This window comes from Lissotriton helveticus, chromosome 10 (assembly GCF_964261635.1).
Source record: "Lissotriton helveticus chromosome 10, aLisHel1.1, whole genome shotgun sequence".
Taxonomy (NCBI): domain Eukaryota; kingdom Metazoa; phylum Chordata; class Amphibia; order Caudata; family Salamandridae; genus Lissotriton; species Lissotriton helveticus.
This window is the reverse complement of record NC_136071.1, coordinates 7,604,079-7,619,245: the sequence shown is the minus strand read 5'-3', so window position 1 is coordinate 7,619,245 and position 15,167 is coordinate 7,604,079. Positions and strand designations below refer to the sequence as shown.

At 47.6% G+C, this 15,167-nt stretch overlaps 1 protein-coding gene across 1 annotated transcript in view; it reads left to right on the top strand.

Annotated features, from left to right (window-relative positions):
- Positions 1-14,552, top strand: part of HSD17B10 (hydroxysteroid 17-beta dehydrogenase 10) — a 29,796-nt gene extending 15,244 nt beyond the window's left edge. The window contains exons 3-6 of the mRNA XM_078664112.1: positions 5,132-5,296; positions 5,389-5,517; positions 5,796-5,904; positions 13,985-14,552. Coding sequence (XP_078520238.1) covers positions 5,132-5,296; positions 5,389-5,517; positions 5,796-5,904; positions 13,985-14,175 — 594 coding nt within the window. The 3' untranslated portion in view covers positions 14,176-14,552. The remainder of the gene's footprint in view (positions 1-5,131; positions 5,297-5,388; positions 5,518-5,795; positions 5,905-13,984) is intronic.
- Positions 14,553-15,167: the final 615 nt, after the last annotated feature.

Here is a 15,167-nt window from a genome sequence, read left to right as displayed (position 1 = left end):
CTATGCTGATGATACTCAGCTGGTGGTGGGCCTCACGCAATTGGCGTCCCACCCGGAGGTATTACATGACTGCCTCGCCAATGTTTATCGATGGATGTCCATCTCTGATTTAAAGCTCAATGGAGGTAAGACCGAGCTGATGCTCCTGGGCAACTCCAATCCTTCCATCATTGCGAGCTGCTGGCCCCGGTCTCTTGGCGACCCACCATCCCCCAAGAAGGAGATCAAATCCTTGGGAATATGGTTGAATGACGATCTGTCCTTTCGGACTCATGCCAAGAAGACCGCAGGGGTCTGTTTTGGCTTGTTGAGATCAGCCCGTAAGGTGTTACCTCTGCTTCCTGCTCCATCAAGGAAGTTGTTGATTCGTGGCCTAATTCTATCCAGGCTCGATTATGGGAATGCGTTGTTCCTCGGTGCTCCGGAAGCTACCCTTAAAATCCTCCAACAGGTGCAAAATGCAGCTGCGCGAGTCCTTATGGATGTCCCCAGAAGGCAGTCTGCTGCTCCGGCCCTTAAAGCGCTTCACTGGCTCCCCATGAAGGAGCGGGTGAAATTTAAAGCGCTTTGTACGGCTCATAAAATTTTATATGGTAAAGGCCCTCCCATTCTTGCAAACATGGCACGTCCCTACAAACCCTCGCGTCTGTTGCGCTCGGAGCAAAAACATCTTCTGCAGTCAGCGAGAGTAAGAAGAGCTCGGTCGGGGGGCAGGCGTTTCTCTGTGCAGGTAGCCTCCCTTTGGAACTCTCTGCCCCTTAAGATCCGCTCAGAATCCCAGATCCTACCATTTAGGAAGCTGCTTAAGACTCATTTGTTTCCTCGGTAGTGTTAGCTGAGTCTTCTTCATTTCTGTGGTCTGCTGCGCCGGGATGCCCCTGGGTAAGCCGAGCGCATTACAAGTTTCATAATAATAATAATAATAATAAACATGTTGTGAGCCCTAACTCTGGCCCAAAAGGTGCTGAGCACTCACGGGTTACGATGCTGATCTCTGAGTTGAACGCATTCCTCTTCTTTCCACAGTTAAGAATGGTTTGGACATTGAAGTTATTCCTTATAACATGGCACGTAAATGATTTGAGTGTCTGATCTCGTAAAACCCTGATCAGTTTGTGACTGCTTGACCACGTTACCCTGAGAGAGTCAAGTGCTGGAAGAGAGTACTTGGCCATCCCTTGGGAGCGCAACCGCATTGCTGCCCCGTTACAGATGTGGTAAATGCAATCAAATACTCCGCGTGCCCTGGACCCCAAGAACAGGCTTCATGCCCCCTGGAGGAATTTATGCAAAATCTCCCTTAGAAGAACCTGCGCGCATTAACTTGGTTTTTGCACATTTTGTGCAGGTATTTCAAGTGGGACCAAAGTTATTAGTGATCCAAAGAGGAGTGTTTCTAGAGAGCTACTTATCTCCTGCACAGTTACAGAGGGCCTGAGGCCGAGACTTTCATTTTCTCACATCAAGGCTCTATGATTTCCACATATATAAAGATATCCAAGAGTCTCTTAAACCGATCATACCGTGGGCACCAAACTTCCCAAACACAAAAATATTTTACCTAGTCTTATTCCCCCTCTCCCCTCCCTCCAAGTTTTTAGACAGTAGGCCTTGTGAACTTAAAATATGGGGAGAAGGGTGCAAAAAAAGCCCCCCCCCCCCCAAATCTTGTGTATCTCGCCAGAATAGTATCCTTTCAAAAATGGTGAAATGACTGTTAAGAAGTTTTTAAAATATTCTTTTAAAAAGATATCTCAACTGATCCTGAGTGCGAAAGCAGCATATGTACAGTGGAACTAAAAAAACAGACATTTAATTCATTGTATATTGATACGTTTCAGAAATCTGCTCATGTTGGATATGCTATATATGAACTGGTATTCATTTCGTTTTGTACTCTGAGAGTAATCATTATTACATATGATATCTGTGTCTTTTTATCGTGGAGGGTTGGTGCCAAGTAAATTGCTAAATTTCGTTTGATGGCTGCTTGAAATCTTTGAGCTGTAAACCTCTTTAATGGCGCTAAATATATAAGGTTTTTTCTTTGTATCTCAATCATGACTGAACCAGTTTGCCAAAAGCTGGCCAGGCACTGGTACCCTTCTGAGGCCCTGAGCTGACTGTCAGGTGCTGATTGAGCTAGCCTGAAGTGAGTGTGAGATTGGACGTCTAGTAGAATGTAGTGCAGGGCGCGCATCGCGCGGCCTCAGTTTGTTGGATCCAGCAGACTTGACACAGTGATGTAGCCATCAGAAACTTTGGAAGGGAATATATACTGAAATATTGCCTTACTATTTCACTAGTTTGTCAAATGCTGACCAGGTCCCGCGATACATTGAAGGCTTGTTTATCTTTGTGGACTAAACAAGCTTGTGTAAGAGACCAATGACCTTAATTTCCAGAACATCGTACAAGCCCAAGTGGTTTTCTATATTTTTCTTTGGATGAGAGAGTTAAAGCAGAGCATCCAACATGAGGACGGATTCATGCCAAGTGTTCAGAATAACCACTGCCTAACCATATGATTTCTGTAAGGACATGGCTCGTAGTACGGTCACCCCCAAGTTTTTGAACAAATGCTACTGGTTTTTCGACACTGAACGTGCACCGAGGCCTGCTAACCAGACCTCAGTGCATTGGACCGTACCCCTAAATTGATATGTTGAATTGGATTTTATCCAGTCGGCTGAGCTAACTTATCTGTTAGTCCCTGGTTGATGGTATCCAGGGCATGTAAGTTAGAGGCCCCCTCGCCCCTCAGTACTGGTTCTGCCACGCTGAGTGGGATATGAGTAAGACCAGCCTCCCAGTCGCTATTTGCAGGCTGGAAGAGCAATTTTAACTGCTGGCCTGACTTTGCCATTTAAAGCAATGGCAAAGCCAGATTTTTCACTACCCCTGCACCTCCCCTCCCTGTATATGTGTAAGCCCCCCTTTAGGCAGGGGGCAACATATTTCACTGGCAGAACATGTCATTTTACATGTTCTGATGGTAAAAAACATGGAACTGTGGTTTTTACTATGGAAAAGCTTAGTCTCCCAATTGGAGAGTGCAGGGTTACACAGGTGAACCCTCAGCTGTGCTGACTCTGGAACAGTAAAACCCAAGTGAGTCATCCAAGGTATGGCACAACTCGGTACATTAAGCCACCCTTGGTTCTCAGGTCGAAGATAATGTAACAAGTTGCGGTGTGCAACTTCAGTAAAGTTGCCAATCTGTTGCCTTTGGTTCCGTGTGCCCACGCTTGTCGCACACGGGATCCTGTCACAGATACAGATTTCTGCCCTCCTGGGGAGCTATGCTAACGACTCCCAGTAAAGGCTACAATAGGGGGCTGCTTCTCCTCCTGTAGGAAGCCACTCTAGTGTTGGCCCAAAAGGCAAGCTTCAAAGGGAGACTCTGCCTTTGAAGGGCAAATGGCTAACACTTGGGAGACTGGTTGCTAAATTTTTCAGACATTTGGCACAGGAGAAGGGAACGCAGTTGCCAAACTGGTTTTCCAGGGGCCATGTGGTCCTTTGGTAGCTACATATCTGGATTGGGCTAGGGAGTTTCACAAGCCATATTGGAAGTGGGCAGAATAGTGTATCCTGGGATACCCAGAAGCCACACGTTGCAGGAAGTGGTCATCGGGTGTGAGGAAACCTGGTAGCCCATTGTCTATCGACCGCATCCTGCCCTGAGGGCATTTTCTGAGCATAAGTAGGGCACCCTGATCGCAGATATTGACTGGATTGGAAAAGGACCACAGAAGGACTACCCTGCTGCACCTGTGTGTACTGCACCTGGTGGCTAGGAAAGGAGAGGGACTGTGCCTCCTGTGTCCTGCTCGAGCAGTAGTCTCCAGAGCCCATCCAAAGCTAAGGGACTCCAAGGGTCAGTGAGCTGGCCTCCTGTTCACAACACAGGGAAGCAACAGCTGAGAAACCTGCTCGAGAAAGTTGTGCAGCGCTTGGGACCAAGACTCGACGCACAAAATTGCACCCGAGTTTGCTGAACCCTGGAGTGTCAGAGTGCCGCTGGGACCCCCAGGGGACAAGTTATTGACTCAGGAGGGATTGGTCTGGGACCGTGATACTGTAGGACTAGTAGTCCAGTGGCGGCTGGACTTCTGCCAGCACTGAGAGGACTTTGAGGGACATCAGCCTTGTGACTGGGACTGCTTCACCTCCTTCGTGGACCGATCATTAGTCGCAGTAAGACCCCCGTCAGCCGCATGGCATCCACAGCATCCTTTGAGCATCTGCAGCTTCCTTCATCCCTTGCATCAGGACCACTTCCATAGGAAAGCCCCGCAAAGGATAAAAGTGTCTGTAAAGGAGAAAAAAAAGAAGACTCCTTCGCCTGCTGAGGTAACTGTTTCTGAGAACAGGCTGCCCTTCCCCTGACTGGCTCCCAACCAAGTTGGTCGCCTAAAGTGACTCCAGTGTCTGCATCACACCTAGCCCAAACCTTTTGGTTAAAAAGTTTCCAATTGTCAGTTAAAAAAATAATTGCCAGTGCTCTTTATCGGGTGAGTTAAATAACTTGATTTACTATAGGTTGTAAACTGTATATCTCAGGAACCCTCTGGTTGATCTTATTCGTTGGGGTGTCTAAAAATGCAGTCTATTTTGATAAATTGGCGTTGGATTTCTTTGGTGTTTCGTTGATTTCTTCTTCAATTGTGTTGGTGCTGTTTAAATGCATTACACGTGTTACTTGATGTAAGCCTTGCTGCTCAGAGCCTCGGCTATCCAGGGTTGAGCTGACAAACGAAATCTAAGGGTCCTAAAGGGGTTTGTAAGTGTATTACAAGGTGAGATTGCACAACCACACCATATAAAACACCCAATTTCTATTTAGAGTTGTTTAAGTCAAATTATCTTGGGTGGATACTTGAAAATAGGCATGGACCCAGTCCAGCCCGTCTGGCCCTATGTTGGAAAACCAGGGTTAAACAACGCTGAATCTGGCCTGGCGGTGTGCAATGGATACCTACCTTGCAAGTATTTTTTTTGTCATAATTGTTGATGCAACATTCTGCCTAGACATGGATTCTTGTTAAGGAGAGCCCTGGGATAGTCCTTGCATCTCCACCTTGGTCACCCCAATCCCATGAGTGTTCTCTCATTCCCTCCCCTGCAGGTGACGTCGGAAGCCGATGTGAAGAATGCCCTGGCTATGGCAAGGGAGAAGTTTGGGCGTCTGGATATTGCTGTTAATTGCGCTGGGATTGCCGTGGCAGTGAAGACTTACAACGCCAAAAAGGATCTTCCGCACAGCCTGGAGGACTTCCAGAGGGTGATCATGGTAAGTGGAGCTATGGACCTATCTTGTCTACGAGACACCCTTACAGCCCAAAGCACGCTGCTCACCTTGTGATCTGACCCTTCTTTCTGCAGGTAAACATTGCCGGTACCTTCAATGTCATACGCCTGGCTGCCGGAGAAATGGGGAAGAACGAACCTGACCCAGATGGGCACCGAGGGGTCATTGTCAACACCGCTAGCGTGGCTGCATTCGATGGACAAGTGAGTACCAGGACGTGGGAGCGGGAGCTTGCCAGAAGCACTGCTCGAGTGGTTGCTAAGTGAGTTCCAGGACGCGGAAGCTTGCCAGAAGCACTGCTCGAGTGGTTGCTGCTCTGCACCAAGGCACCATGTGCTGCGTACGAAGCCCGCAGCAGCTTGTGCCACGTCACTTAATGCCCAGTGTATGATGCAGTGGCAGAAAGCCATGCATACGTTTGTACCAGAGTGCAGCAGTGGATTCTGCTCTCACCTTACTTTCTCTTTTCTGCTGTTTGCAGGTGGGGCAGGCAGCCTACTCGGCATCCAAAGGAGGGATCGTGGGGATGACTCTGCCCATTGCCCGCGACTTGGCTCCAATGGGCATCCGTGTGGTCACCATTGCACCAGGTAAGAGCCATGATGCCACTGGTCCATTATTCTGCCTTATTGCAGTCTACAAAATTCAGGACACCCGAGTACCAATAGTGGATTCCTCGTCTTGATCAATTCACATGTCTTGGGGAGTGTGGAGTCATGGCACCGTGGGGGTCCCATCGTGCTTCCTACAGTCCCAGGCCTCTGAAGCTGTGTTGTCCTCCCATGCTGTCTGATTGTGAAGGTTTTTTCTTGGCTTGCGGATGGGCATGGGTGCCTTTCCTGGACTGCAGGGCACGGGTGGAAGTGGTCATTTTGCCAGCGAGTACTGGGAAAGATTGAGGACCTTTTCATGGGTACGTTGTGAGTTAATCCTGGGATGACTAGCACAGTAAACTAGCTGCTTTGTCCTATGCTTCACTGCATTGAGCAGCCAGCGGTCGGTTTCGGGTTATTTGTACAATCCTGAGCTGCACAGCCCTAACCCACTGTGGAGCCCTGGGCTTCTAAAAAGAACATGCCCGTTCCAAGAGATCGCCCCTCTTTAGTTCTTGCATATAGACCGCTTTACCAGGCTGTTGTCAAAGACCGTACAATAGATGGCGGTCTCTGGGGCAGCCCCTTCCTCATGATTGGCTGGTAAACTTGTCTAGCTCAGTTTTCTGTTCCTGACGAAATGGTTTTGCTCCCGATTCTTGTTCGTCCCGCCCCTGGAGCATTGCCAAAGTGTGTTGCTTCTAATTGATGAGTTGTATCCTTCTACTGCTGCCTTGAGGGGGCTCTTTATTTTTCATTCAGCACTCCACAGGGGTGCACGTCTCCCGCATTCCTATTTGGCGAGTTGTCCATTCCTGCCTCTGCCCGTCCTGCACCCTGTTTTTTGTCCTGGTTACATTTTACTCTAGTTTTGCAAGGTCCCGTCATATGCAAATTGGTTCTTTTGAACTGTTAAAAAAAATACATTAAAGCTGCTAAACAGAACCTGAAGCTCGGTGCAGCGCCTCCCTCCCTGCAGGAAGGTGCTCGTCAAACATGCCTCATGACTGCTGCAGCCTCTGAAGTCATGCGCTGTCCCTGCACCGGGGGCGCTCTTGCAACTCTTGTATGTCGTCTAAAGGATGCCTCCCGGAAGCTGGGTACTTGTTGCAGTTCTCCACCTCCCCACCCCCCCACACACACAGTTTTTGCCTCATATGCTCCCAGCACCAGTGATCTTTCCTTAAAAACTGTTCCACAATTGGCTCAATTTCCGCCCCCTTGTGAGTCCTTATTAAATGGTACGTAGGGTTTGGTGACTGAATAGGATCCCTAGGGCTACAGCACAAATTGTGCCACGCTAGGTCCCCCTCACCAAGATCATACATACTGCCATTGCAGGCTGCGTGCCTTGGTGCAGACAAAACCAAAGAGTCCGCATGGCCATGCCTGCAGACACTGCATGAGACATAGTTGAGCCACCCCTACAGCCGGCTTTACAGCCCGAAGGCAGGGTGCACTATACCCCATGTGTGGACATATCTGCCTGAGCAGATATGACCTGCATTATCGAAGTCCAGTCTTAGAGATTGTAAGTCCACGGGGAAGCCATAACGAGTGCATGGACTGGACACTTGTTCTTACGAGTTCCCCAGCTCCATGATGGCTTCACTGTACCCCAAGATGTTTGGTACCAAACCTCTCATCTTAATAAACCTGCACTTTGAACTATTTGCTAACTTTGCGAAATTCATAAGAAATACAGTACTCTCCTTTGAATGTAGTTCTGGTTTGAAAATATATATGTTATTTTTCTAAATTGGTCTCGGATTTATCCTTTGAGTATGTGTCTCATTGATTGCATCTGTGAGTGCAACAAATGCTTAGCACTACCCTCTGATAAGCCTAACTGCTCGCCCCCACTACCACAAAATAGAGCGTTCGTATTCTCCACTTTAGTCGCTGTAAGCCAATTGGACTCCGCGCAGTGTGGTGCTTTTTAGCACACAATTTGGAGAGTCAGCTTCCTACATTGCCTCTTCTCTTAGTTCTTGAAAAGACACCTTGTGGAGGTGGTTTGGAGCACAGCTTGCCAAGCCATGGCGAGCCCCAGATAACATGTTAACACTGTACATGGACTTTCGCATTGGACTTTGGAATGTCTCCTGGGGTTTTCCTAATTTTATGAGTACCAACGCCGAAGAGCCCATCAGCAAACCCCACTATGTAATTGAAAAAATAAGTGAAATCTCAGTCAAAGAGTTCCTATGTTTGGTGTAAGCTGAAGGTTTACCTCTTTCAAATCGTCATCTAGACTGTCAAAGTGCCAAGAGGCTGTGCGGAAGTCGAGAGCACTATCTTCGTCTCTTACTGACGCCTCCTTTTCATTTGACTGCCACAGAAGGGAGTGACAGCACTGATAGGAGTTCTGGCACCGTGCCTTTTACCCTGGGACTCGATGGGGCAGGCGACGGGCGCGGTCATGTCTTATTTCAAAACCTCGACCTTCCTCCTGGCTGCGTGTCTGTCAACATGTTTCCCAACTCCTGTCCCTTGAAGGTCTTGGATTAAACATTAACTTGTGCTGGCGGCGTCTGTACGCCGTTGTTTAACAAATCCGGCTGACACTGGACAACTGGTTGTTTATCAGTTTGTTAAACTATATATATTGATTCCACCCAGGCTAGACTTGTTCAACAAACACAAAACGTGCAAACGGTTGTATGTTATTGCATAGAAAAACTATACCATTACTGAGAAACCATTTGATATAAACTGTGTAATGAAAATTTTCAGACTGATTGGCATTTACCTTTTTGGTAGAAACAAGTTCATAGAATGTCCGTTTGGTCGAAATTGGCTTTTGTCTGCTTATTTTTTAAATGTAAATGCAAGGGTTACAGGTCTTACTTTCAGAAGTTTTTGTGGGAGATATTTATTTCTGTGCTTTACTTCAAGGGACATTTTTTCATATTTATATATTTTACATTGTCCAACAATTACTTTGGATGCTTTTAATTTGCTGAGCAGTCACTACCCGTAAACCCCATCCATCGCTGACCCTGCACAAACCCAAAACACCATCACTCCCTGCCCCCTAAAACTCACCACACCTAATCCACAATACTCCCTGAAGCCTAAAACCCCTTTCTACCCCAATAATCCACCATCCCTGAACCATAAAATCACTCCCTACCTACAACCTCCCTTGAAGCCTAAAAACCCTCACCGCCCTTAAACACCAGCCATCCACGACCCATACGAACTCTTCACCCCAAAATATCCATTCCTAAACCAGAAAATCACTTTCTTCATCTAAACTCCACCGATCTTTGAAACTCCTCACCACACTAAACTCCACCCCATCCTGAACCCTGAAAATTCGTAACTATCTAGGCCATTACCCATAATTGAATCTTAAAAACCCTTACCAGTCATAAGCTCCACCCATCCATAAACCCTAAAGCCCCTGAACACCCTTACGCTCTACCCATCCCTGAACCCTACAAAAATCCCTTTTTATGCCCAAACTCAAATAATTCTGAACCCCAATGTAGTCAAACGCCACCCAAGTTTGTCATTTTTGATTTTTCCTTAAAATGATTGTTCCTTTAAAATGTTTCCTTTTTTTAAAAACAAAATCGAAAATGAAATTATTTCCTTAACAAATTCTTTCCTGAAATTTAATTTTTCTATGATTTGGTTTCCTCCACGGAGGTTTCTCAGTTTTTGTTTTCCATTAATTCACACACACCAGAGTCAAATGCTCCGAGTGGAATATATTATAAGTAGCACATCTCATAAAAATGTTGTCATTTTACGGCATCCGCTGAGAGCGTGCTCTCGGTGTTGCTGGCTGTCACCTTCGCCCTGAGGACAAAGTGAATGAAATGCAAAACACTACCCCAGCTGTGGACAGAAGGAATGTACAGATGTCTAAAAGGACTTCTACTGAGGTTGAGATGCCCACCTCCCTACCCTGACAGAAATCTCACAATCCTTCCTTTTAGGCATTCATTCAGATGGTGGGACAAGTCGATCACAGACCGCCTGTGACGCGCAGGGCTGTGCCATGCATCCCCTCTATAAACAGCACTTCAGTGACGTCAAGAAGCACCTATCCGCTTTACTTCCAGACATTCTAATAGCTTCTAATCTGTGTGTGATGTAAGACGGGATGAAGAAGGCTTCGTCTTGAGCCTCTTTCAAGGTCTTATGGTTTAGTTTGTTGTTAATACTTTCATCTCCAGGCTCTGGGGCGCCAGGGTCCGTTTGTGGCAGGGAGTCCTTGTCTTATGGGCTTGTAAGGGGGTATGCCTGGTACCGCAGGGACAGCCTCTGTATGCGACTGGCCACTGTTTATAGTGCATCGTGTTTGGGTTGAACTCCCCTTTAGGTGTTCTGAGTCTTTGCAGATATAGGAAATAAAGCACAGTGAGATGAACTGATCGGCCCAGGACCAAACAGGTTTGTTAATGGGTGAATTTGGAGCCAAACCTCTGGCCGTATTCTACAACCAGTTACGGAGCCAGTTGCTCCTATCACTCCTCACAAGGCACGCTTGGGTTGCCCACCACTGCCAGCGATGCACCTGGCATTGCCTGGTACCTAAAAAGAGAAAAGTAACATGTCCCCACGGGTAAGATGGAGAGTATGAGCAGCTTGTCTGGTAGAAAGATGGACCTAAACAAATACAAGGAAAACTAAAAACATGCGAATTAGTCAACTTTGTGACCACTTCCTTTTTTGCCAATTTCACAAATTGTGTTGCAACACGTGCACTGCAGACCTTACTCCTTCCATGTAGGGTCTCCAGTATAGTCCTTTTTACTGCCCCAGAGGCAGCTGGAATCGAGCCACCCCAGCTGCCGCTGGCCTCGAGCCGCCCCGCCCACAGCTGCTGGTGTGATCGGGACTCCTTGTGGTACCTACACTGTTTCTGTTGTGAGTGCCAAGAGGCAGACAGAATGGCCTCCCTACATGTGAGTGGTCTAAGGGTGGAGAAAGGAGACTTTGTGCTCATGGAATGTGCCGGTTGAGTGCACATTGTCTGTAAGTCCCACCGCGGTTCAGGCTTCTCACCTGCTTCCCTGTGGCAGGTTGTCGGTCCACCCACCATTGTTGGAATCTCACACAGCGCCCCCTCCAGCTTGTTGCATTGCCCTTCAGTGTCCGCCTCACATTACGTGACGGTGACTCCGCCTTCCTCCAGCTTCTCACTCTGCCCACTGGCACCAGCATGTCAGACTGCCAGGCGTGCCAGCTTTTCACACAGCCCACCTGCCCCTGGTTCTCACACACCTACCAGAGCCAACATGTCCATGTGCCACGGTGCCAGTTATTTACCCTGCCCATCTTTGGGAGTTCCTCACACTTCCTTTTGGTGCTACCATCTTCACAGTGCCAACCTGTGCCAGGTTCTACAGAGACCAGCAGTGAGAGCTGCTCACATTGCCCATCAGCCAGTGACTCCTCTGTCCTGATCACTCCTGTCCTCCTGATGTGGGTGCGCTGCCACCTAGTTCTGCGATCAGAAACTGCTTCTCACTGTAGAACTTTGTAACTTGTATGAAGCACAGCAGTGCAGGAGCTGTTAGCACTGGGGCCCAGTGGTATGATGACCTCTCTGCACCCCAAATATTTATTTATGTATTTTTTCTTTTTTTGTTACTACCAAGCCAATATTTGAGAGGCCATTTTCTTCCTTTAGGACTTATGTTACCTTTGCCACTGACATCACTCACCTCGCTGACGCAGTCACACTCCCTTGCTCATGCAGGCACACACGTTTATCCATTCCCTTTTCTCTGCGGATCAGAATAAAATGGAGCTTACTTCTCCCACACTAGCCCGTGCTCCAGAGCTCTACTCCCACACATTTTTTCTTTTTTATAGCTGTTTTCCTCTTCCACACATGTAGACCATGCAGCGAGTACCTGGTTTGACTATGAAGATTAGATCTCTCTAGGACTTATCCCTGTGTACGCGGAGTGAGGATGACCTAACCTCTGGTGATGTTTGACTTTACTTTCAAGAGCAGGATGTGGCACCCTGTGTGGGTGCTGCGGTGCGTGCTGAAATGAAGCATCCAACCCAAGGGTCTCCACCCACACGTGTGCAAATCATCACACGTCCGATGCAAACACTGCTAGAAACTCTTGGAAAGTATAAGGTCCTGGACCGAAATATGCCTTTTTGGTCTCCCCTACAGGCAGCATACGCTGCCGGCTGTAGCCCAATCGGATCTAATATATGCTACGATTGTTTTTTGGCTCTGCTGACCATTCAGTGGATTTCTTGTTCATCTTTGTCTCCCACTCCTGATTTGAAGGCGTCCTTCTTTATTCTTATGCTTGTCCGGTCTAAGGAACATTTCAATCTCATTCCGTTTTTGATTGGATGAGGTGTGTCCTTCCATTGGAATTTCATGAAACTCTTTTCTCTCTCCACTATCTGTGTCCTTGCTCTGTGCCCCCATGCCTATTTCCCGAATCTCAGTCGCTTTATTTACAGAGGTTGCTATTTTCTGGCGCCGGCTTGCCTCCCACAATCCCAATCCATGGTCTGCTGCTGTATCAATAGGCGGCCACAATTGAATTGTTTTTAAACCATTCCAAGACAGCTGCATGTGTCCATGCACCGCAGTCATCTTGGAATGGTTTTTATTTTGCTCTATGAAAAACCATTCCAAGATGGCCCTTGCAACGTCTGGCCGTCCTATTCCAAGATGGCACTTGCAACGTCTGGCCGTCCTATTCCAAGATGGCCCTTGCAACGGCTGGCCGTCCTATTCCAAGATGGCCCTTGCAACGGCTGGCCGTCCTATTCCAAGATGGCCCTTGCAACGGCTGGCCGTCCTATTCCAAGATGGCCCTTGCAACGGCTGGCCGTCCTATTCCAAGATGGCCCTTGCAACGGCTGGCCGTCCTATTCCAAGATGGCCCTTGCAACGGCTGGCCGTCCTATTCCAAGATGGCCCTTGCAACGGCTGGCCGTCCTATTCCAAGATGGCCCTTGCAACGGCTGGCCGTCCTATTCCAAGATGGCCCTTGCAACGGCTGGCCGTCCTATTCCAAGATGGCCCTTGCAACGGCTGGCCGTCCTATTCCAAGATGGCCCTTGCAACGGCTGGCCGTCCTATTCCAAGATGGCCCTTGCAACGGCTGGCCGTCCTATTCCAAGATGGCCCTTGCAACGGCTGGCCGTCCTATTCCAAGATGGCCCTTGCAACGGCTGGCCGTCCTATTCCAAGATGGCCCTTGCAACGGCTGGCCGTCCCATTCCAAGATGGCCGTGCCATTCCAAGTTGCCCATCGTAACGGCTCGCCTATAATGGTTTCTGCTGTAAACGGTTACAAGACCCAAATAAATAGGGAACACCAATGGGTTTGCTCCTGGTATCATAGGAGAGACCTATTGGCTATGCCAGTGCTTGTTTCAGTGTAATACTAAGAATTTGTTTTTCTCTGTAAAAAGCAGGCATCTTTATCATAAGAACTGGCCTCAAATCCAGGGCTTATTATTTTGTTGTGTGAATTTTCTTACTAGAAAATATTTGGATCTCGTGTGGCCTCCTTTGTGTCTGTGGAAGGCAGGCCATATATGAGAATGGCAGCGGAATTCTGTGTACTTTCATTTACAAAAGCCAGTGTTTCAGAGGTCCGAGGCAATGTACACTCGGTCTCTGTTTTTATTGAATTCTAAGGCAACCTTAGAAGCAGTAAGCTGTTATACTTTTACCTTAATCATCGTAACATTACAGGTCTGTTGCAAAGGCACAACATTGGGATGCTGCCTTTGCTCATGTAAAAAGCCCAAATTAAAAGCACCATCTGGAGCCAAAGGAGTGGTCTTGAACATTTATAAAATACCAGTGATATGCTAAAATAAAAGGTGCGCGCCTTGTTTCACCTGTAACTCATTAATGAAGCAAGATATGAAAACTATGGGAAATAGGCCCCAGATGAAATGTTATGGGGAAAGCCGCCAAAGTTGTTTTTTAGTTCCAGATAGTACAGCTCAGTTATGGTCATTGTGTATGAAACAAAAGGTGTGTGAGAGAAAAGAAAATGGACTCGACTGTGGGGAACCCATGAGCTTGGCTGACATTGTTTCCTCTTCCTTTTTTTATCCCTAGGTTTGTTTGCCACTCCTCTGCTGGCTGGCCTCCCTGAGAAAGTGAGGACGTTCTTGGCCAGGCAGGTACCGTTCCCCAGCCGCCTCGGGGACCCCGGAGAGTACGCGCACCTGGTCCAGGCCATTGTGGAGAACCCCATGCTGAATGGAGAGGTAATCCGGCTGGATGGCGCCATCCGAATGCAGCCCTGAGGAGCAAACTGGTACTCTTGGACAGGGAGTCGGGTCCTTCAAGCTGGGCAGTCACATTCCCGTCAGGCCTTCCATGAAGGATGGAGCAAATATTCCAAAGGAGGCTGGACTTCTGTGACTCCTGAACTTTGTAAAGCGGCCCCACCGTCCATGGAAGTTATGAACTTGGCGCTTCTCCTCCAGAGTCTTCGAGCTTCTAGTTTTGGCCCCGTTGGATGGACAGCACTGATCTAGAAGGCTTGATGGACAGCATTGATCCAGAAAGCTTGATGACTACTGCAGAGGATCCATCTGGTAACGCCATGCCAGCCACGGACAGTCTGGTGAATCAAGATTAAATAATTTAAGACGCTTCTTAATAAAGTTTTGAATGTGGAGCCAGAGCTGTGAGCTGTTGTTGTGTTCTACAGTGTGGAGGCTCACATTGTGTGGGTATCACTACACACTGCAACTTTGCGGGGCATAAAAAAAATGACATCAAAACTGTTAATGTAGACCTTCACGCACGTAATGCACACACATGAAAGTATCACACATGCCATGCACCCCTTCTCCACACTGGTGCCTTCCTTTCCCCCGGATGTAGGAAGCTGGCTCTGTATATACTATGCCAAAGTGAGGTATAGTGTGCACAGACTCCAGTGGAAACCCAAAGATAGGCAGAGGTAAAAGTAGTTCGCACCTTACTCTCTATTTGTGATAGGGTGGGCGAGCAGTACGGCTTTATCAGAGCGTAGTGTTGAGCATTTATTGTACACCTTCAGGCAAGAAATGTTATGCCCAATCAAAGACTGAACTCTGACCAATTTGTTTGTATATAAATATTATTTAGTTGTATTTTATTTTTCGAACCAATCCAGGCCTGGTACAGGTAAATTAAATAATACTTTGCAAGAATAATGCAATTGAATACAGTTGAAATGCAGTAGAATGCACTTGGTTTGTAAATGTAAATGTGTGTGTATACTTGTAAAGCGCACTGCGACTCCATG